Here is a 20,520-nt window from a genome sequence, read left to right as displayed (position 1 = left end):
TGTCCTCACTGTCAGGAAATGTGTTTGCGTTCACACTCAGTCTAACCTTGGTTCTCTTTGTTCCGTTTCTAGAGCACCAAAAATTTCAAGAACTGTATCGCATCCCTGCCTATATACCTAAGGGTAAGAACCATACTGCTTGTGGTTTATGAAACTCACCTGGTCCTTGGGAGGGATCCGATGGGTGGTTATGAATGCCCAACCCAGTCTAAACATCTGGCAGACTCTGTGATAAAACATCACGACCCCCATTGATTCAATGCTTATGCCCCCCCCCCCGACTCTCAATACCTTTGGGCTGCTCACAACAACGAAATCACAACAGAACCAACAAAAAGGTGCAAAAATAACAGAGCAGGTGAAAAAGAAAGGGGGGGGGCTGGGAGAAGAGCCAGGTATTCACTACTTTTCTAAACCATAGCAAAATGGAGGCCATCCGGATCTTCGAGGGGTGGGGGAAGGAAATTTTGTCTCAGAGGGAAGTTGCTGCAACAGAGAAGGTGCATTTCTGGCCCCTGCTTAATGCGGGGTTTCCCAATTTTGGCAACTTGAGGATGTGTGGATTCCCCTCCCAGAATTCCTCAGCCAGCCATACTGTTAGCTTGTTTCTCTGAGTTTGTAACAGTAAACCACAGCTTTATCCAGGGACTGACAGGACAGGCCGCCAGTATGTAAAAAAGCGAACAAGCCCTACTCCTTTCCAGCACTGGTGATGAAATGTCTGCAAGGAAACAACAAGCTCAGAGAGCACCAAGGATCCCCCTAGTCCTCCTCCTCCTCCTCCTCCCCCTCCTCCTCCTCCTCCTCTCTTAAAACCCCCCTTCCTTCCAGCAATAATAATGTTACCTAGTTGGGTAATGAAACATCTGCAAGGAAACAACAAGCTCAGAGAGCACCAAGGATCCCCCTAGTCGTCGTCGTCCTCCTCCTCCTCCTCCTCCTCCTCCTCCTTTCTGTTCTTTTATACTGCAAGCCCCACCCCCTTCTAGCACTGATGATGTTACCTAGATGGGTCATGAAACGTCTGCAAAGAAACCACCAAGCTCAGAGAGCACCAAAACCCCCAGAGTCTTCCTCCCCTGTTTCTCCTCCTCCTCCTCCTCCTCCTCCTCCTCCCTACAAACTCCACTCCCTTCTAGCACTGATGATGTTACCTAGCTGGGTCATGAAACGTCTGCAAAAAAACAACCAAGCTCAGAGAACACCAAGGACACCCCACCCCACCCCCATCCCCCAGTTCAACCCTGAGCTGCAAATATTCTCTTTAATCAGCAATGATCACCGTTCCTTTCCTACCCCGACTCTCTGCTGAGTCTGTTGTTCAGGAGCTGTCCTGTCCTCTGAGTTCCAGGTGGACTTGAGGTTCAGGAAGAGCAGCCTTCAAATGAGGGATGGTCCTCAGATAAACAGGAGGACCCCAAGCAAAAGAGAGGAAGGAGGGATGGCTCGTGTTTTCCTTTGCAGTCTTCCCGCCAACGCTGCGGAAAACCTTTTGGCAGTTCTCTCTTCTCCTCAACAGCCTCTGACAAAGGGTTTGTGATGCTCCTGGGCACTGAGGTGTACACAACAAAACGCCTGATCGCACGAGGCCTGGCTTACAACCCCTTCAGTAGGGCTTTTTATATTTGGGGGAACGTGATCTTGGAAAGGTAAGCTTGTCATTCCTACGGTGAACTGTCATAGACTCAGAAGGGATCATTTAGCCAGTAGAACCAAACAGGAATATAAGAAGGACGAGATTTGTCTGAAACGGGATAGGGTTTCCTGCCTGAGCAGGGGGCTGGACTAGAAGACCTCCAAGGTCCCTCCCAACTCTATTCTATTCTATTCTATTCTATTCTATTCTATTCTATTCTATTCTATTCTATTCTATTCTATTCTATTCTATTCTATTCTATTCTATTCTATTCTATTCTATTCTTATTCTATTCTATTCTATTCTATTCTATTCTATTCTATTCTATTCTATTCTATTCTATTCTATTCTATTCTATTCTATTCTATTCTATTCTATTGTGTTCTGTTCCGTTCCGTTCCGTTCTGTTATTCTATTCTATTCTACTCTATTGTATTTTCTATTCTATTCTATTCTATTCTATTCTATTCTATTCTATTCTATTCTATTCTATTCTATTCTATTCTATTCTATTCTCAGAGTCATTTCAATACGGTCCTTTCTGCAGTTCCAAGAATGTTCCACTCACCCCTTTGCACTCTGATTCACGTGACCCTGAGGGCACAGATAAACCTCCGTGTGGCCTCAACGACTCTCAGAGAGAGAGCTAAGAACCAGATGACTGCTAGGAATATAAATCCATCCTGCACCATTCAGTCAGAACTGAAGAAGCTTCTTGGATGAGAAGCGAAACACCTTCAAAGAAAAACAAAGAAAGTCCAGTTGCTCTTGAAAAAGTCACCTTTGGGAGAAGGACGAGACATTTTATTTGTTTGTTTGTTTAATTAATTAACTTTATCCCACCTATATTTTTTTTTATAAATAACTCAAAGTGGCAAACATACCTAATATTCCTTCCTCCTGTTTTCCCTACTACAACGACCCAGTGAGGTGGTTGGGCTGAGACTGAGTGATCGACCCAAAGTCAGTTTTCATGCCTAAGGCGGAGCTAGAACTCACCGACTCCTAGTACTTGGCCCAATGTCACCCAGGCTGCTTTCCGGGCTAAGGCAGGACTAGAACTCACCGACTCCTGGTGATTGGCCCAAAGTCCCCCCAGCCGGCTTTCACCTCTGAGGCCAGACAAGAACTGGAACTAGAACTCTCAGTCACCTGATTTCTAGGCCAGCATTTTAACCATTACCCCAAACTGGCTCTCCAAATTGAAGTTGACCCCCCTGGTCAACCTAATGACGGGACTTCCCCCCCCTCTTTTTTTTTTGCTCTCCTTTCCAGCCAAGATATGACGAATTACATCTACCTTTCCAACTTCCCAAGCGACTCTCCCATCAAGGATTTTATTCTCTCTTTTAATGGGCCTTTTGCCCTTGTGACAGACCGGGAGGAGGTAAGTCTATATTCCTCATGAATGGGAATGGTCACTAAACGAACGGTTGTAAGCCAGGGACCGAAGAAGATGACTTAAGTCTTTGAAGTCTTTGAAGATGACTTAAGTCTTTGAATCTACGCTTGTTAAACCGGTGTCCATTTCGCTGGGTTTTTTTTCTTTTTTTTTCTTTTTCTTTTTCCCCCCAGCTGATTTATATAAAGGACATTCATGGCAAATAAAGAATGACGAAGAGGGATTTCCTTCAGGATAATGTCCTTAGGTCTCGAAATCTGGGATTGTTAAATCTGTGTCTTCTAGCTCAGATACGTGTATGCCAAGTAGTTTTGCACGAATTCTGCCCTCCCCGCCTTTTTTTTTTCTTCTTCTTCTTCTCATCATAGCTCTGGGTGTCGATTGAAAATGGCATAGCATTCAAAAAGGTTTATCCCTCCGATGCCTGGAATAAGTTTGGCGCTCTCCAAGCGATGAGGGGGTCTACAAGATACCCCCTATCAGCCAAACACTCCATCGTCAGCATATTCTACACCAAGGAAGGCTTGCACGAGGTGGGTGAGACAGGCCATTTGGGACCTCCAGGAAGTTCCTCGGACGCAAAGGGGTCTGGCAAGGTCCTTGTGGATTTGACTGTGGAGATTCTCAATCATCCAGGTCGTAGTTATCCCAAAGAGGGTTTTTTCAGGAGGCAACCGGACTTCCTTGGGTTTTTTTTGAAGACGTTTCGTTTCTCATCGAAGAAGCTTCTTCAGCTCTGGCTGGAGGGTGGGGAAGGGAAGGATTTATATTTCTTGCAGAAAGCTGGCCATTTGCATTTTTTCAGAGACCTTGAGGCCACTTGGAAGTTTGCTTGTGTCCTTAGGATCACCTGAGTGGTGCAAATGGGTGTGGATCCTTCTTTCATCAGTTCCAAGAAGGCTCCACGCCCATTTGCACCACTCGGGTGACCTTGAGGACCCAGACAAACCTCCAAGTGGCCTCAACGGCTCTCTAAAAGGATGCAAATGACCAGCTGTCTGCAAAGGAGTATCAGCCCTTCCATTCCCCGCCATCCATTTGGAGCCGAAGAAGCTTGTTGGATGAGAAGGGAAACGCCTTCAAGGAAAAACAAGAAAGTCCAACTGCCTCCTGAAAAAAAAGCACTTTGGGTTCTTATGGATTAGAACGAGGAGCTGGCGGGGTTTGCTTAATGATTTATTTATTTGTCTTCTATTGCCGCCCATCTCACAGAGGTGACACCAGGCACCTGACTGCCCTCCTGTTTATTATTACGGGCAGTCCTTGTCTCACGACCACCACTGGACTCAACATTTACGTCGTTGAGTGAGACATTTGTTTAAGTGAGTTTTGCCGCATTTCACCACATTTCTCGTCACAGTTGTTAACATGAATCGCTGCAGTTGTCAAGTTAGCCACAGGGTTGTCAGGAGGTCACAAAAGGGGGTCACGTGACCTTGGGACACAGCGACCGTCCTAAGCATGAACCCATAGCCAAACACCTGAATTTTGACCACGTGACCCTGGGGACGCTGCAAAGGCCGGAGCTATGGAAAACGGTCCCAAGTCCCTTTTTCCAGTGCCGTTGTAACTTTGAACGGTCACTTAAATGAGGTGTTGTAAGTCGAGGACGTCCTGTCTCATTAACAACCACCACAATTAATTCAAATAAATCATTGAAATCAGAAGGCCTAGATTCCCAGCGTAAAGTGCTCCAGACGTTTTTTTTTTTCATCCTTGCCAGGAGAGGACATTTAAGAAGTCCTTGAATGATGAATGCAATTGGGTTAACAATTTCTGTTGCTAAGCAAGGCGGTTGTTAAGTGAGTCACACACACACCCCCTTTACGATTCCTTTTGCCATGGTTGTTAAGCCGGTCACTGAGTTATTCAATAAACCCCGTGCTTGGCGAGAGAATCGTGGCTTCTCCCATCGACTTTGCCGATCCCTGGGAAAGTGACAAACGGCAATCTCCCGGACTCTGGAACGTTGCGACCTTTGTAAATACCTGCCAAGGAGCTGAGTTCTGATCCTATGATCGTGGGGGATGCTGTGACGGTCGTAAGTGCAAAGACAGAAGTCTCTTCCTGCAGTCCTGTTGTAAGTTTAGTAGGGTCGCTAAACGAAAGCTCGTAAGTCAGGGGCTGCCTGTAACGGCTTTGCATCTGCTGTTGTTACATCAGCGTCCTTTTTTCTTTCTCTTTGCAGCTGGTTTATATGGTAGATGGTCGCAGGGAAAGATTCCTGAAGAGGGATTTCCCTCAAGATCCGGTCCTGACCTACGATCTGCTGATCAGCACACCTCACAAAAAGATGACCTTCAAGTGAGTGGAAGACCAAGGGCTCTGCCTTTTTCTAGGTCCAGCCTTGCCAATGGCCCTGCTCTCCTTCCTTTGACCACTTCTGGGTCTCCTCCCTCTGTGGTCCCTTCTCAGCAAGTACAGTTGGATGTTCGATTTCGTCTAGAGTGGACCACGTTTCCCCCCCCCACCCCCGCCCTGAGAAACCAGGACCTTCCGCAGGAAAAAAAACACAAAACACACGTGAGGAAGCTGAAGGCTGGGCCTTGAAAATCCGGGGGAGAGGGTGTAAATCTCGGGCCCTGCTTCCTAGTGAGGCTGCCTGGTTTTCTACCGACAGGAATTCTTTGACGTTGGGAGGGGCTGAGAGACAAAGGGACAGGCTCAAGATCACCCAGCTGGCTTTCATGCTTAAGGCAGGACTAGAACTCACTGTCTCCTAGTGATTGGCCTAAAGCCACCCAGCTGGCTTTCATGGCTAAGGCAGGACTAGAACTCGCTGTCTCCTAGTGATTGGCCTAAAGCCACCCAGCTGGCTTTCATGGCTAAGGCAGGACTAGAACTCACTGTCTCCTAGTGATTGGCCTAAAGCCACCCAGTTGGTTTTCATGGCTAAGGTAGGATTAGAACTCATTTTCTCCTAGTGATTGGCTTAAAGCCACCCAGCTAGCTTTCATGGCTAAGGCAGGACTAGAACTCACTGTCTCCTAGTGATTCACCTAAAGCCACCCAGTTGGTTTTCATGGCTAAGGCAGGACTAGAACTCATTTTCTCCTAGTGATTGGCCTAAAGTCACCCAGCCTTTCATGACAAAGGCAGGACTAGAGCCACAGGTGCAGAATTCAGACTTAACTACTCTATTATGTCCTGCGTATAATACGGGAATCTCCCCAGTCTGGCAGCTTTCTCTTGGGAACAAATAGATAAGGCTGCCAGGAACTCCCTGAGGTTGGGGTCCATTCTAGTCCTTCTGTGGTTCCCCAGTGACGCTAGGCTAGCTGTGCCCTTGATCCCTCCTCCGCCCTGCCAGTCATGGTGCTTCCCCAACAGCAGCGTTCCTCTTCGGAAGGCTGCAAACGTCGGCCATTGGTTCTCTCTTCCCAGCGGGAAAGACTACATCCGATTCACCCGCCGTTGCCCCTTCGCCGCATTGCGCGTGGTGGATCTGCCGCTCCCGCAGCGCTTTTCCCGAGTGGAGCATTACTGGGCCACCCCTCCAGACATCATGGAGAAATCTGGATTACACGATGAGAGATCGCTCACCGTCTACCAGGGCCTGGTCTACCAGTTGCTTCAGCTGCATTCGTCGTATCACAGAGTGAGCACCAAACCTGTTTCTCTGGGCACAGAAAGGGCCACCCGTGGCTGGAGAGACACATGGCCTGGCCTCCAGGCTCCCTGCAACCGCCTTTGGGGAGAAAAATCATGCGACGTCTCTGGAAAAAGGGACGTGTCCCGTTCTGACAACCCGCTGGGTGGAAAGAAACAGAGAGAAGGGGGTGGGTGGGTGTAAAGTACAGGTAGTCCTCGACTTAACGACCGCAGTTCAGCCCAACATTTCTGTTGTCCAGTGAGACATTTGTTAAATCAGCTTTGCCCCAGATTACAACTTTTTGTTTTGCCACAGTTGTTAAGTGAATCACTGCAGTGGATAAGTTAGTGACACGGTTGTAAAGTGAATCTGGCTTCCCCCATTGACTTGGCTTGTTGGAAGGTCGCCAAAGGGGATCGCGTGACCCTGTCGTAAATATGAGTCAGTTGCCAAAGGTCCGAATTTTGATCACGTTAACTCTGGGGATGGATGCTACAACGGTCGTGTGAAGGAGGGGTCATAAGTCACTTTTTTTCAAGGCTGGTGTAACTTGGAACAGTCACTAAACGAACTGTTGTAAATCGAGGACCACCTGCGTTAGACGGTAGTGTTAAAAGAAACAAAAAGAATAAAAAATGATCAGGGGGAGAAAAAAAAGCCCTCAAAAACTAATATATTGTTGATATATGTCACCTATATAACCATAGCAGACCAGTTGGAACAGGTGATATATTGCATGTTCGTTTAATCATTTGATCTTGTTTCCTCAGCCTTACGCAGACCCTGTCCACGACCCCACTTGGCGCTGGTGGAAGAACCAAAAAGAGGAGGCCGTAAGGAAACCAACAAAAACCCTGCACATAAATTCCTCAGCCTTTGCTCTACTTAAACCTCTTTCCCAGCCCGACAAAAATTGGAAATGCGGAAAAACAGTAAAACGTGCAACAAAAGTGCAGCTGTGGGTTGGCTTGTCGTGGGAGGCTGCTAAATTCTCCTGTTCTCCTGGGCTTCGTGACCACAAAAGAACGTAAAGGTGAAAAAAACCCCATAAAATCAGTCCTTCTGGAACTTACTTGGTCTCTCTCTCCCTCCCTCTCTCTTCCCCCCCCCAGGAATATTTTAACTATAAGGCAAGCAACTGGAAATCGTTGGGAGGTGTCTATGTTGACATGGCCAACTATGCCAAAATTTACAACCTGATTCCAGATAACGATCTACCCGAAAAAATCTATCTGGACAAGGATACAGCCTACTCTTTTAACGTGTACATGACCATCAGCACAGCCAGAGAGAGCCGTAAGGACTGCTGGCTTGTTGGGGGAGCATCCCTCTCTTCCCTCCTTCCCTCCCTCGTTCAATTTACAGGAATTGCCAGCTCAAATTCATGACTCTGGACAGCTAACAAAACTTAAAAACAAGATTAAAAGCCACAGTCAAAACGAATTCTATTAGCTACTTATCTGGATCTACGAGCTGCTTAGAATGGGTCTCGGGAGCAGAAAGGACCATTTCTCTCTCTCCCTTTGCTTTTGGTGTGGTCCCAGGCGGTTTATCTGAGCCCGAGAAGGTCCCAAACGGCCTGTGTAGGTGTTTGTGGGTGCGCACGCACATCGTCAGCCGTTGTGCTTTTTTTTTTTGCCTACAGTGACAGAGACTGCCGAAGAAAACTCTCTCCACCACATCTGGCTGTCTGTCATGTTGGCCCATCCCGAGTACGTCCAGGCAGTAATGCAGAGGCAGGAACTTATCAGCAGAGGATCGGTGTTATACCGCGTAAGGCTCAGATGACTGTTCATTTGCAATAGGGTGTAGGTTTGTAGATTATTCATTTAATTTGATATGTCTCCGTCCCGTGCCTGGTTGGGGATTTGGGGTTTCGCAACAATGCTTATCAAAAAGGTACAAAATTGAACTTGGAACGAACATCCCCACTTCCTGTCATCTAGAGACGACCAAGCCAATGGTGCTGTCGCTTCCCAGAGCAGGGCATCTCCAAACTTGGCAACTTTTTAAAAACCTGTGGACTTAAAAGTTGCCTGGCTGAGGAATTATGAGAGTTGAAGTCCCGAAGGAGAAATTTCCTGACAGTGAGAACAATCAACCAGTGGAACAACCTGCCTCCAGAAGCTGTGAATGCTCCAACACTGGAAGTTTTTAAGAAGAGACTGGACAGCCATTTGTCTGAAATGGTATAGGGTTTCCTGCCTGAGCAGGGGGTTGGACTAGAAGACCTCCAAGGTCCCTTCCAACTTTATTATTATTATTATTATTATAATTATTATATAAAACTTTTATTCATAAAACATGAAACTCAGTCATCTGAACACTCAAATTGGCTGGCACTAATGGTTGACACGGGTTGCTGCCAGCATCCTAGGTATCAACCAGGTACCTCCTTAAAATGTAAGATGTTCCGAGTAGCGCAGTTTTTTGTAGCTTTGCTGGAGTTATTGCAGGAAGCTGCAATTTCTTGATGTATTTTGCAAAGTTTTTGGACATAGTTCCCAGTGCCCCAATGACAGTGGGTATCACTGTTAGGTGTTTCATCCATAATCGCGCAGTTTCAATGGCCAGATCGCGGTATTTCGTAATTTTTTCCAGTTCTTTTTCTTTGACTCTGGCATCTCCTGGTACAGCGATATCAATCAACTGTACGCTTCGGTTCTCTACGACTGCTATATCTGGCGTGTTGTGTTCCAAATGGCGATCTGAATGTATTTGGAAGTCCCACAAGATCTTCACAAGATCCAGGCCTAGCTCTCCAGGCCCAGCCACGGGTTGTTGTTGTTGTTGTTATTATTATTATTATGTCTTCAAGTTGCTAAGTTTGGGGACATAGAGCGCTGGGATGGAAAGAGGTACCCTCTGCTGAACGGCACTCTGCAAAGTGAGCCACCATTACAGCCTCTTGGATAATTCCCCATCGGAAAAGAAATGTGCTACTGTCTCCCCCATGTTTTGATTGCGGGATCAGCATCTGGTTGTGTTTCATCTGTCTTTTCCTACCCTTGCTATCCATTTTCTAAGACGGTCAAAAGGACAGAATTCTGAACTGAAATATGCCCTGGGTAGCTGACCAGTAATGGTTGACAGATGAGAGGACTTAATAGTTCTTTAGCGCAGGGGTCTCCAAACTTGGTAGCTTTAAAGCCTGTGGACTTCAACCCCCAGAATCACTTAGCCACCATGCTAGAGAGCTTTAAGAGGAGTGGACTTAAATTCCCAGAATGGCTGGCTAGGGAATTCTGGGAATTGAAGTCCACCCCTCTTAAAGCTCTCTAGCATGGGTGCTGAGGGATTCTGGGAGTTGAAGTCCACACACCTTAAAGTCCACTAGCATGATGGCTGGGGAATTTGGGGAGTTGAAGTCCACACATCTTCTTTAGTGCAGGGGTCTCCAAACTTGGCAACTTTAAGGCCCCTGGACTTCAACCCCCAGAATTCCTCAGCCAGGCTTTAGGTCCACAGGCCTTAAAATTGCCAAGTTTGGAGACCCCCGCAGTAGACTGCATACATATCCCCACGTTCAGGAGGGGACAGGGAAGGCATTGTTGCCATGTTGAAAATGAAAGTCAGTGGAAAGTTAAGGATGACTTTTTGTCCATCCTTCGTACAGCTTCAACGAGAAAACTGCCTATCTTTTTTCAAGAATAGATCAGACAACCGTTGATCTGAAATAATAATGATGATGATGATGATGATGATGATGTTGGAAGGGACCTTGGAAGTCATCTAGTCCAACCCCCTGCTCAGGCAGGAAACCCTATACCAGTGATGGCGAACCTTTTAGAGACCGAGTGCCCAAACTGCAACCCAAAACCCACTTACGTATCATCGGATGTCAGGTGGGCGTGGCCCATTAGGTGGGTGTGTCCAACTGGGTGGGCGTGGCCCATTGGGTGGGCGTGGCTACAGTGGTAACGGCAGACTGGGTGGGACTAAAAAGTTCAATTCCAACTTTGCGAGATCTTTTTTTTTCTCCCAAGAAGTTTCAATTGATTGAACTTTTTTTTTTTTTTGCACACGGCGGCGGAGGCCTAAAGCGAAAAGGTTTTATAAAACCCAGCTGAAGGCCTAGGACTGGGGCGACGGCGCGCGTGGCCACAGAGAGGGCTCCGCGTGCCACCTGTGGCACACGTGCCATAGGTTCGCCACCATGGCCCTATAGCATTTCAGACAAAAGGCTGTCCAGTCTCTTCCAGGGTTGGTACGGAGTCCCTCCCAACTCTGTGATTCTGTTAGTGTGGGGCAATGTTTCTCAACCTCAGACACTTTGAGATGGGTGGACCTCAGCTCCCAGGCCCGCTGGGGGATTCTAGGAGCTGAAACCCATATACGAGGTTGAGAAACAATGGTAGGGAACGTCTGGTCTGAGAATGGCAGAAAGAATCAGCATCTTTCTTTAGGCAATTTAAGCTATACCTGACTTCTATCCCCCCCTCCCCCAAACAGGTAACCATTAAAGACAATGGGAAATACCCAAAACAGCAGCTCAGTGGGAAAAATCTTTTGAAAAGCTCCGCTGGCATAAAGGTGAGCTGACAGGCTTCAGCGGCAGCTCTGAAAATCTACGCATCGCTATTTGATAATATGTTAGCTCTGGGTTTTGGTTTATTGATTTATTGATTTGACTTTTATCCCACCTCTATCACTTTATAAGTAACTCAAGACGGCGAACATACCTAGTACTCCGCCTTCCTCTTATTTCCCCCATAACAACAACCCTGTGAGGTGGGCTGGGATGAGGAAAAGTGACTGCCCCAAAGTTACCCAGCTGAATTTCATGCCTAAGGCAGGTCTAGAACTCATATCTCCTAGTGGTTGGCCCAAAGTCACCCAGCTGGCTTTCATCCCTAAAACGGGACTAGAACACCCAGTCTCCTGGTGATTGGCCCAAAGTCACCCGGCTGGCTTTCTTGCCTAAGGCATAACTAGAACTCGCAGCTGCCAGCTTGTACCCGAGTGCCATAACCCTGGACCCAGCTTGATCCCTCTAAATCTCCAGCCATTTTACTTTTCCCTTCTGCCGAAGAGTGGCCTATTCTGACTTAACTTGTGGCTGGTGAAAGTGGTCTTTCTACTTTCTTCCTCTGAAAGGCCCATTAAACCTTTGTCCACTTTTCCTAGGTTGTCCATTCGGAAATGGCCTGTTATCACTATGCAAGCCTGGCACCACAGTTGAAGGTAATGTTATTTTCCCCCGAGAAGGTCATCTCTTTCCCATTCCTTTTCCTTCCAACAGCCAAACAGCAAGGAGACAACGCAGAATGACTGACTGACTTATTTAAAACCATCGAACATGAAAGCTGTTGAAAATACAGAATAAAATTAGTAATGAAATGGATATCAGACCTTCAAGACTTCCCAGTTAGAATTTCTTCCCTTGGAGCAGGGCCAGTGCTTTTTTTGTAAAAGAAAAAAGGTGCCGGAACTCACACATGTCATATAACCCTAACCCTTACCTACCCTACAAGGTTCCATCCAAAAAAGGTGCCGGAACTCCGTTCTGAGCGTTCTATGAGAAAAAAAAAGCCCTGAGCAGGGCTATCCAAGCTTGGCAACGTTAAGACTTGTGGACTTCAACTCCCAGAATTCCCTAGCCAGCATGCTGGCTGGTCAATTCTGGGAGTTGAAATGTGCAAGTTTGACCACCGCTCTGCCATAGAGGAACTTGGCAGTAACAGTATAACAGCGTTGGAAGAGACCTTGGAGGTCTTCTAGTCCAACCCTCTGCTTAAGCAAGACACCCTATATCATTCTGGACATCGACCTAGAACCCGATCCTGAAACTGTACGAATATTTCTCTCCCTCTGTTTTGGGGAAGTTTCCCTCCCTCCCTTCCGATCATGCGCTACAGTTCATATCTTAAGTTATTTTTACCACTACTTAGGAACATCTGTAAAATGGATTCTGTACAGGAATATTTATAAATTCATAGCTCACCTATTTCTTTGTTGGCCCCCAGGGTACTGATACATTGGACATTTATATTGGATGCCCCCCAGGCAAGAGATTGGCGTTTGACATCACGTATACGAAGAATTATACCACGGAGAAAAACAAGCGCTACTTCGACTGCGTTGAGCCAGATCCAGAAATGCCCTGTTTTTTCTTCAGCGATGGTAAGTGGCTTTGGATCTCCTCCTCCTCCTCCTCCTCCACACTGCAAACCCTTCTGGTATTGATGATGTTACCTAGCTGGGTCATGAAACGTCTGCAAAAAAACAACCAAGCTCAGAGAGCACCAAGGACCCCCCAATAATCCTCCTCCTCCTCCTCCTCCTCCACACTGCAAACCCTTCTGGTATTGATGATGTTACCAAGATGGGTCATGAAACATCTGCAAAAAACCAACCAAGCTCAGAGAGCACCAAGAACCCCCCAATAATCCTCCTCTTCCTCCTCCTCCTCCTCCTCCAGCTGCAAAAATGTGTGAATCTAGTTCCTCCTCCAGTTCCTTCAAGGCTTGGTGTTGGATTTGAGCCAATCACATGCCGGAAACCTTTCAAGAGTCAGGCTGGGAATGGTGCTAGTAGCCTTGTTGTGTTCCACTCTACTCTAGTTTGGCAGCTTGAAGCAAGACGCCTCCTTGTTTTCCTTGCAGTGTTCTACCCAAGCTTCTTGATCCAAGACATGGTGACAGGAGACTCAGGACAATTCCATGGCAGGTGGGTGTGGTGGGGAAGGGTCTCAGGCCTTGTAAACCTGAGAATTGGGAGTGGGGTGGAGAATGGGGCTCTCTGGGCATCGCCCTTGGGGTTTGGGCAATAAGACAGTGGCATGTGTCCTCAACAGCTAATCTGCTTCACAAGTGGGTTTTCCAGGGCAAAGAGGAAGAAGACTGGTTCTAGGAAACTCTTACATCAGTATCAGAAGGCTTTCGCTTTCGCTTTCTCTTCCTCTTCCCCCCCCCTCTCTCTGTACATGTGTGGAGTGGTGTCAGCTTTGAACAGATTTCACACAGTGGTGAATCTTTGCCCAGAACCGTTTTCTTCATGGCTATTGCCATTGTTGGTAGAGGACAGGAAGGCCTGGAGGAACGTTGTCCATGGGGTCGCGATGGGTCGGACACGACTTCGCAACTAACAACAACAATTGCCATTGTCTCAGGGTTTGTTTTTTTTTCCTAAGCAAAGCAGCAAAATACCGTATAGAGCAGAGGTGGGGAACTGTAATCCCTTTAATGACTTGTGGACTCCAACTCCCAGAATTCCTGAGCCAGCAGAGTTGAAGTCCACAAGTCATAGAAGGGCCATAGTTCCCCACTCCTGATATGGAGGAACACAAGGCTGTATGGCCCACAAACGTGGTAGGTCGTGGGAGTTATGTCCATGTCTGGTGCAAGAAAAGTCCAACTCTTTGGTGCCGCACACCCAGCGCTTTAGCTGCTCTCTCAAGCAGGGTTTCTTTCAGGTGTGTAGAGCAAAGCTGGCTGGGGAATTCTGGGAGTTGAAGTCCACGCAACTTAACATCGCCGAGGTTGAGAAACCTATAGAATCTGCTTTGACTATCAGCGGGGTGTGTGTGTGTGTGTGTTCAGTTTCTGCTATCTAGAACATGGGTGTCATGGCTCCGACAGTTGAAACTCTTCAAAGAACTTCGAGGCATTGTTTACCTCAAAGAATCTTTATTCAAGTTGCATGGCAATGGCACCTATGTGGTGGAAGCCAAAATCTGAATTCCCCTCCTGTGAGGACATCGTATCAAAGCACAATTCCCTTCTCTAATTAACAGTCATAAATCACATTCTACAATTAGTTTGAAACGCAGGCTTTCCCTCCTGTTCTCCAACCCGCCATTTCTCATCATCCCTTATTTCACAAGCCCCTGCTTTCACACACTATTGCACTATTGTTACGTCCAACTAACTCCCATCACATTCCTCCTCCTCCTCACCCGCCCCTTATCATCTACTTCTAAAAGTAAAGCATAGGAAAGAAAAAAGCCGCATCTCCATATGTTATCAAAGCAAGAACATCCGATGTTAGCAGCGTTGACATCGGGTGGGGTGGGGGGAGAAGACCACCCCCCAAAAGAGAGGTGTGGTTTCATCGCAGTTGTCGGGAATCCTATTTACGCAAAAGGGGGATTGTGTAAGAGGGCTGCATAACTTCCCCTCCCCCGTTCTCTTGACAGCTACCTCTTTAGCGTCATTGGTGGAGGGGCCTTTTCGCAGAGCAACATCAGATACTTCACTCAGGAAGAGATCGTGAAATACAACACAAACAGGTGCTGCTGCGTAGCCCCAGTCTGAGCTGGACTCGGAAGCAAACTGGGAACCTAGTGCCGTTCGTGCGAAACGGTGTTATATGTGTAGCCCTTGCCCCTGCCCCCCCCGAACTGTGCACACCGCTTTATTCTGCACCAGCTGTAGCTTCCCAAATAGTCTTCTAGGGCGGCCCCACATAGAGCGTGTGGCAGTAAGGAGTGGAGGACTCCCGTGTGGGCCTTTGCAAAGGCCAACGGTCTCAATCTGTCTTTCCCTAGTAACGGGTCCGCTTTGATATGGGCGAGAGCCGAGGTAGAAAGTAATGAAACCAACGAAGAAGGGTTCCCGGTCCTTTCTGGAACCAACTCCGGAATTGTGTAAGTTCTCCTGTGAAAGACACGCTGTCTGTTTGGGGTGGGCGGATCAGTTTCATTCACCTCCAGTGAAAGAGGCTTGGATAGAGGTTGGGCTAGCCCAGGGCTAGGCAACCTTGGCTCCACGAGTCATAAAAGAGCCGAGGTTGCCTACCCCTGGGCTAGACCAACAATCAAGAAGGAAACAGTACCCCAGTCAAGAATCTACATGGGGACGTGGTGGCTCAGTGGGTTAGGACACTGAGCTTGTCGATCAGAAGGTCGTCAGTTTGGCGGGTCGAATCCCGAGTGCCGCGTAACAGAGTGAGTGCCTGTCACTCGTCCCAGCTTCTGCGAACCTAGCAGTTCGAAAGCACGTAAAAATGCAAGTAGAAAAATAGGGACCACTCCGGTGGGAAGGTAACAGCGTTCCGTGCACCTTTGGCGTCTAGTCATGCCGGCCACATGACCATGGAGACGTCCTCGGACAGGCGCTGGCTCTTTGGCTTTGAAACGGAGATGAGCACCGGGCCCTAGAGTCGGAAACGACTAGCACACATGTGCGGGGGAACCTTTACCTTACAAGAATCTACCAACTCAGACACCAACCATCAAACTCTAAACAACAGGTGAATTCTCTCTTTTTTTTCCTTTTAGGTGGATTTGTCAGAAAAATTCTCCATGTTACGATATCATCCCCCAAAGTATGGCCGCTCCCGATTATTACTTTGTGATAAAAGTCTCCAACAGGTACTTGTGATTTTGAAACGGATTATTCAGCAGGGTGAAGTCCGGCCAGATTGCCTGGGAGAGCTTTCTCTAATGGTGGATTGTGTGGGTGCGCGTGTGCATATGTGTGTGGCACTGCGTTACCGAATTATTAGCCTGCTGCAAGAGTGAGGTCCATGATCTGGAATCTGTTGGACTAACAGCTGGATTAATTATGCAGAACAGAGTTTCTCAACCTCAGTAATTGTCAGACGGGTGGTGGAGAAGAACTTGAGGGCGGAATTAAAAGAGGGATCAGCCTAGAATCCCTACGTAGCCACAAATGAACTAAGTCCAACCCTCCCTTGAATTCCGTTGATCCTTATCTGACTCCAAGCAAGTGCTCAACGTTAGCTGGGAAGATTCCTCTGCGCAGGCCTGATGAGCACTAAATCCGGTTTTGTCGGATCTTTACGTGTGGATTCAGTCTTTCACGCCTGACAGGTGGGCTTCAACTGCCAGAATTCTGGGAGTTGAGGCCAAACTTCTTAAAGTTGCCAAGGCTGAGAAAACTAGGAAGAGCCTGCATTGAGATGTAATCTCTTGTCATGAGAGGGATTTTTTTTTAAAAAAAGGATGGATGCTTTGTTCCGTTGTTCCACCTCTATCCGGTCTTCTCTGCTTCCGTAGGGGGGTGGATCAATCCACCTACTGCGACTATGCCTTGGAGTTCATCGTCCACATCCACGGCCTGCGCCTCAGCCCCGACCGTGCCCTGTATGTACTGAAGGTAAGACAGCTGGGCTTTGACTAGGCCAGGGGTAGGCCACCTTGGCTCTTTTACGACTCATGGACTCCAACTCCCAGAATTCCCCAGCCAGCCATGCTGAGGGGAAAGGGAGAGGTTTCCATGCTGAGCCATGCTGGCTCAGGAATTCTGGGAGTTGAAGTCCACGAGTCATGAGGGGGCCATAGTTCCCCCATGCTGGCTCAGGAATTCTGGGAGTTGAAGTCCACGAGTCATGAGGGGGCCATAGTTCCCCCATGCCGGCTCAGGAATTCTGGGAGTTGAAGTCCACGAGTCATGAGGGGGCCATAGTTCCCCCATGCCGGCTCAGGAATTCTGGGAGTTGAAGTCCACGAGTCATGAGGGGGCCATAGTTCCCCCATGCCGGCTCAGGAATTCTGGGAGTTGAAGTCCACGAGTCATAAAAGAGCCAAGGATGCCTACCCCTAGATTAGGCTCAGGGGTGGTGTGATGGGCAATACTGTTGGGAAGCCTAGTCCACACGTAAAGGGAAGGCGGAGAGCCCATGAACTGACCCGGGAGAGTTGACAAGTCTCATGTATCCTCAGCCCCAGAGACCCCTCAGTTGTTCTCCTGTGCGATCGTATGGGTAAGTGGTTCATTGTCCTACCAAAAAGACTGGATAGGAGGATCTGCTGTCATATCAGCGGTCATAAATTCAGTCCTGGCTTTTCTAGGGCAATGTTGCCCTCGGGGTGGGAAGGGCATTCCCCCTCAGCTGTAGGAGAAGAGCAGGCAGGCGGAGTTAAGCTCGTCACCAGCTTAGAATTAATAGATGGCCCCCTCTTGAATCCCATTGAGCCTATATCTGGCCCCAATTTACTACTGACCTGTAAGTGGACTAGATTCTTGCGTTGAGGCTCCAGCATTAAACCTTCGGACTGCAACTTAATGAATGAATGATGTTGACGTGGCATCAGCCAAAAGGCCAACCTCCCACATTCTTAAAGGCAAATGCAAGAGATGAGGTATCATCTGAGGGTAGACATCTCGGTGGAAATACTTTGGGGGAAATTAACTCAGAGATTGATTGATTGGCTGGTTGGTTGGTTGGTTGCTTGGTTGACTGATTCGTGCGTCCGTTCATTCAAAACATCTCCGTGACCACCCATCTTCTGTCAATCTCTGGGCGGCTCCCAAACAACCATTATGGCAGAACCATATTCAAGGCTAGTTTGGTAATCCCCTGGTCAAAGAGCAGGACCGTTTTTTTGCAATGGCCCGTGTTCTTCAAAATGCCATTTCTTTATTTATTAAGCCAATATGCCGCCCTTCTCGCCTGAAGGCGACTCTAAGCGGCTTACAACCATAAAAGCAAGATAAAACCTTAAAACCCTAAATATCGACAGGAAAATTGGTTTAACAGGGAGGCAGGAAGCAAGGCACACCTAAAAGGGAGGTGGGATCTTAGTCCCAATCTTAGCAACTTGAAGACGTGTGGACTTCAACTCCCAGAATTCCCACGCCAGCATTTCTGACTGAGGAATTCTGGGAGTTGAAGTCCACACACCTTCAAGTTGCCAAGAGAAACTCTTCAGAATGAGAGCATGTGCTCCTGTTGAGGCAAGTTAGCAGAACTAGATTTTTAGGCGCTTTCAGAAGACCAAAAGGGTCTGTCCAGATCTCACCTCTGTGTGTGTGTGTGTGTGTGTGTGTGTGTGTGTGTGTGTGTGTGTCCCCCCTCCCCCCACCTCCAATTCTTCTCCCCATTCTAACTAAAACGAAGGCTGAGCATTCCTGGGCTAGCAGGATAATCAGAAAATGACAAAACGGTGTGTGTGGGGGGGGGGGTCCCTGCTTAGCTGAAGAATTCACCACCCACCCTTCTTTCTCTCTTTCCTTCTCTCAGATTTCAATGACTATTGTGATCGGATTCGTCGTTCTGTATATCATAGTAGACCTAGTGGCTCCCCATGTTAAACAGTACTGCGACAAGATGGTACAGAAACTGGAGGAAGTTATCACATTTCGGGCTGGTGAGTTTCCAGTGCTCCTGGAGAGGCCCCTTGGACTGTTTCCTTGACCTTTCGCCCAAACCTACACTGAACCAAAAGGTGATCTCGAGCTTGACGGCCACTGAGGCTACTTGAGGCAGATTTGCCCAGTCGGGGACCTTTGAGAAGGTGGGACCTTTGCCTCCAGAGTCATCTCTGCCTCCCTGGCCCTTGGCATCTTGCTCAAGCTGCATCTTTCATGCCCTGGGTCAAGAAGGAGAAGCCGACTCTTCTTGCCACGTGACTCTATCTTCTGCCCTTCTACCCGGCCATCCTAGAATTGGGGTTTAGGATATTCCGTGCCTTTGCTGCATGAGTCATAGTTTCTAGCAAAAGCAACCAGAGACTTCTATACGGCTTCACAATGCTTGACAGCCCTCTCTAAGCAGTTTACAGAGTCAGCATATCACCCCCCGCCAAACAATCTGAGTCCTCATTTTACCGGCTTCGGAAGGATGGAGTCAACCTGGAGCTGGTCTGGATCGAACTCCTGGCTGCAGGCAGAGTTAACCTGTAATGCTGTATTCTGACCACTGTGCCACCACAGCTCTGTCCTGTCACCTGGCTTTCATGCCTAAAGTGAGATTAGAACTCACAGTCCCTGGGTGATTAGCCCAAAATCACCCAGCCGGCTTTCATCCCTTAAGTGGGACTAGAATTCACCCGGGATCTAGCCCGGAGTCTTAACTACTAGACCAGCCTGCTTCGTAGGATTTTATCCTATGTTAGTGCCATGTGATTATCATTCTTGGGATGCATAGGCTGCTTTTTTTGTCTTTTAATCCGACTCTTTTACATGTTCTCGGCCACCTTTATAGACCCGGGTGGCTTTCTCAAATTATAAGTAACAGGTGACTTGGGGCCAGCTCTGCCAGCGAATTCCTAACTCTTTTGTGCCTTTTCCCTGTGCCTTTTTCTTACCAGAATCCAGCCTCACCTTCTCCTCTTCCTTCACCAGTCAAGGCTCCCTTCAAAAGCTGCCTTCCGATCTCAGTCAGGAGGACCCCAGCGGTAGCGTCGTCTTTGCGTTCCACACCCACTCCCAAAAGAGGCCACACCACCATGAGGCACACTAGACCCGCTGTGACTTGCCAGATTCATCGGGCAGCGCGGTTTCCTGGTGCCTGCGTCTGTTACCCTTCGTCTGTGGCAACTGTCCAAGAAAGGTCGGCTTCTTTCTCACCGTTTCTCCGTCTGGAGGGTTTCTGGAGCTCAGCAGCGGGGAGGAAACGTGTCCATCGTAAGCGCCAGCTGTCTGATTTTGGGACCAAGGGACCGAGGCAGGCGGCGCCACTCGTCTGCAGATAGTGCCAGGCAGCGAGACTGCAGATATTTATACTTTCGCCAAGGAGCAAATTGTCTGGTTGAGGCCTTCACAATGCAACTCTTGCCAAGGGTTCCGAAATCATCCATTCCCCCGTGCCATACCTATAAATTGGCACCCCCAAAGCAGCCAACTATCACAGCCTCGGAAATCCTCCTGAAACGTAGCAGAAGCATCTTTTTTTCGTTGAGGGTGGAATGGTCAGTCAGGAGCAGATCTTAGTTTTATTTTATTTGCTTGCTTGCTTGCTTGCTTACTTACTTACTTACTTACTTACTTACTTACTTACTTACTTACTTACTTAACTTATTAGATTTGTTTACCGCCCATCTCACTGTAAGGTGACTTCAGGCAGCTTACAAACATGAATTAGGTTTGGTATGCCACCGGTTTCCCATCCCTTCTGTTTTCTAAAAATTGTACTTCTTCATCCCGATCCTCTCTCAGCTGGTGCAGTCCTGTATCTCGATGCTGGGAACTGTTACAGAATTAA

The 20,520-nt window shown here is 47.9% G+C and overlaps 1 protein-coding gene across 1 annotated transcript in view; it reads left to right on the top strand.

Annotated features, from left to right (window-relative positions):
- CATSPERG (cation channel sperm associated auxiliary subunit gamma) overlaps positions 1 to 20,234 on the top strand; it is a gene marked incomplete at its 5' end in the record, with an annotated part of 42,273 nt that extends 22,039 nt beyond the window's left edge. The window contains 19 exons of the mRNA XM_083370146.1: positions 73 to 123; positions 1,520 to 1,649; positions 2,912 to 3,023; positions 3,407 to 3,571; positions 5,227 to 5,342; positions 6,423 to 6,636; positions 7,401 to 7,463; positions 7,743 to 7,926; positions 8,276 to 8,403; positions 11,083 to 11,163; positions 11,758 to 11,814; positions 12,597 to 12,753; positions 13,236 to 13,299; positions 14,768 to 14,860; positions 15,119 to 15,217; positions 15,851 to 15,943; positions 16,592 to 16,691; positions 18,559 to 18,685; positions 19,628 to 20,234. Coding sequence (XP_083226272.1) covers positions 73 to 123; positions 1,520 to 1,649; positions 2,912 to 3,023; positions 3,407 to 3,571; positions 5,227 to 5,342; positions 6,423 to 6,636; positions 7,401 to 7,463; positions 7,743 to 7,926; positions 8,276 to 8,403; positions 11,083 to 11,163; positions 11,758 to 11,814; positions 12,597 to 12,753; positions 13,236 to 13,299; positions 14,768 to 14,860; positions 15,119 to 15,217; positions 15,851 to 15,943; positions 16,592 to 16,691; positions 18,559 to 18,685; positions 19,628 to 19,779 — 2,186 coding nt within the window. The 3' untranslated portion in view covers positions 19,780 to 20,234. The remainder of the gene's footprint in view (positions 1 to 72; positions 124 to 1,519; positions 1,650 to 2,911; positions 3,024 to 3,406; positions 3,572 to 5,226; positions 5,343 to 6,422; positions 6,637 to 7,400; positions 7,464 to 7,742; positions 7,927 to 8,275; positions 8,404 to 11,082; positions 11,164 to 11,757; positions 11,815 to 12,596; positions 12,754 to 13,235; positions 13,300 to 14,767; positions 14,861 to 15,118; positions 15,218 to 15,850; positions 15,944 to 16,591; positions 16,692 to 18,558; positions 18,686 to 19,627) is intronic.
- Positions 20,235 to 20,520: the final 286 nt, after the last annotated feature.

This window comes from Vipera ursinii (assembly GCF_947247035.1).
Source record: "Vipera ursinii genome assembly, chromosome: 9".
NCBI classification, from domain to species: Eukaryota; Metazoa; Chordata; class Lepidosauria; order Squamata; family Viperidae; genus Vipera; species Vipera ursinii.
The sequence above is the reverse complement of the archived record's forward strand: the minus strand, read 5'-3'. Positions and strand labels throughout refer to the sequence as shown.